Source organism: Pterocles gutturalis, unplaced genomic scaffold (assembly GCF_000699245.1).
Source record: "Pterocles gutturalis isolate BGI_N339 unplaced genomic scaffold, ASM69924v1 scaffold40990, whole genome shotgun sequence".
NCBI lineage: Eukaryota > Metazoa > Chordata > Aves > Pterocliformes > Pteroclidae > Pterocles > Pterocles gutturalis.
In genome coordinates, this window is record NW_010144748.1 from 334 (window position 1) to 538 (window position 205).

A 205-nucleotide genomic window follows, 5' to 3' on the forward strand; every position below is an offset into this window, starting at 1 on the left:
CAAATGCTCTTTTTCCTGAAGAAATCCACGGAGCACATGAAGAAGATCCCGACCATAATCCTGTCCATCACGTACAAGGGGGTGAAGTTCATCGACGCCTCCAACAAGGTGAGCTTCAAACTCCTCGAAGCTGGTGTCAGGAGGGACAAGCCCCGTGATCCCACCTGAGGGGGTGCAGGTCACGTCTAGTGGCTCCAGAAGCCAC

The 205-nt window shown here is 54.1% G+C and overlaps 1 protein-coding gene across 1 annotated transcript in view; it reads left to right on the forward strand.

The window, feature by feature from the left end:
• Positions 1-21: 21 nt before the first annotated feature.
• Positions 22-205, forward strand: part of LOC104470321 (ankyrin repeat and SAM domain-containing protein 1A-like) — a gene marked incomplete at its 5' end in the record, with an annotated part of 2,889 nt that continues 2,705 nt past the window's right edge. The window contains one exon of the mRNA XM_010085188.1: positions 22-108. Coding sequence (XP_010083490.1) covers positions 22-108 — 87 coding nt within the window. The remainder of the gene's footprint in view (positions 109-205) is intronic.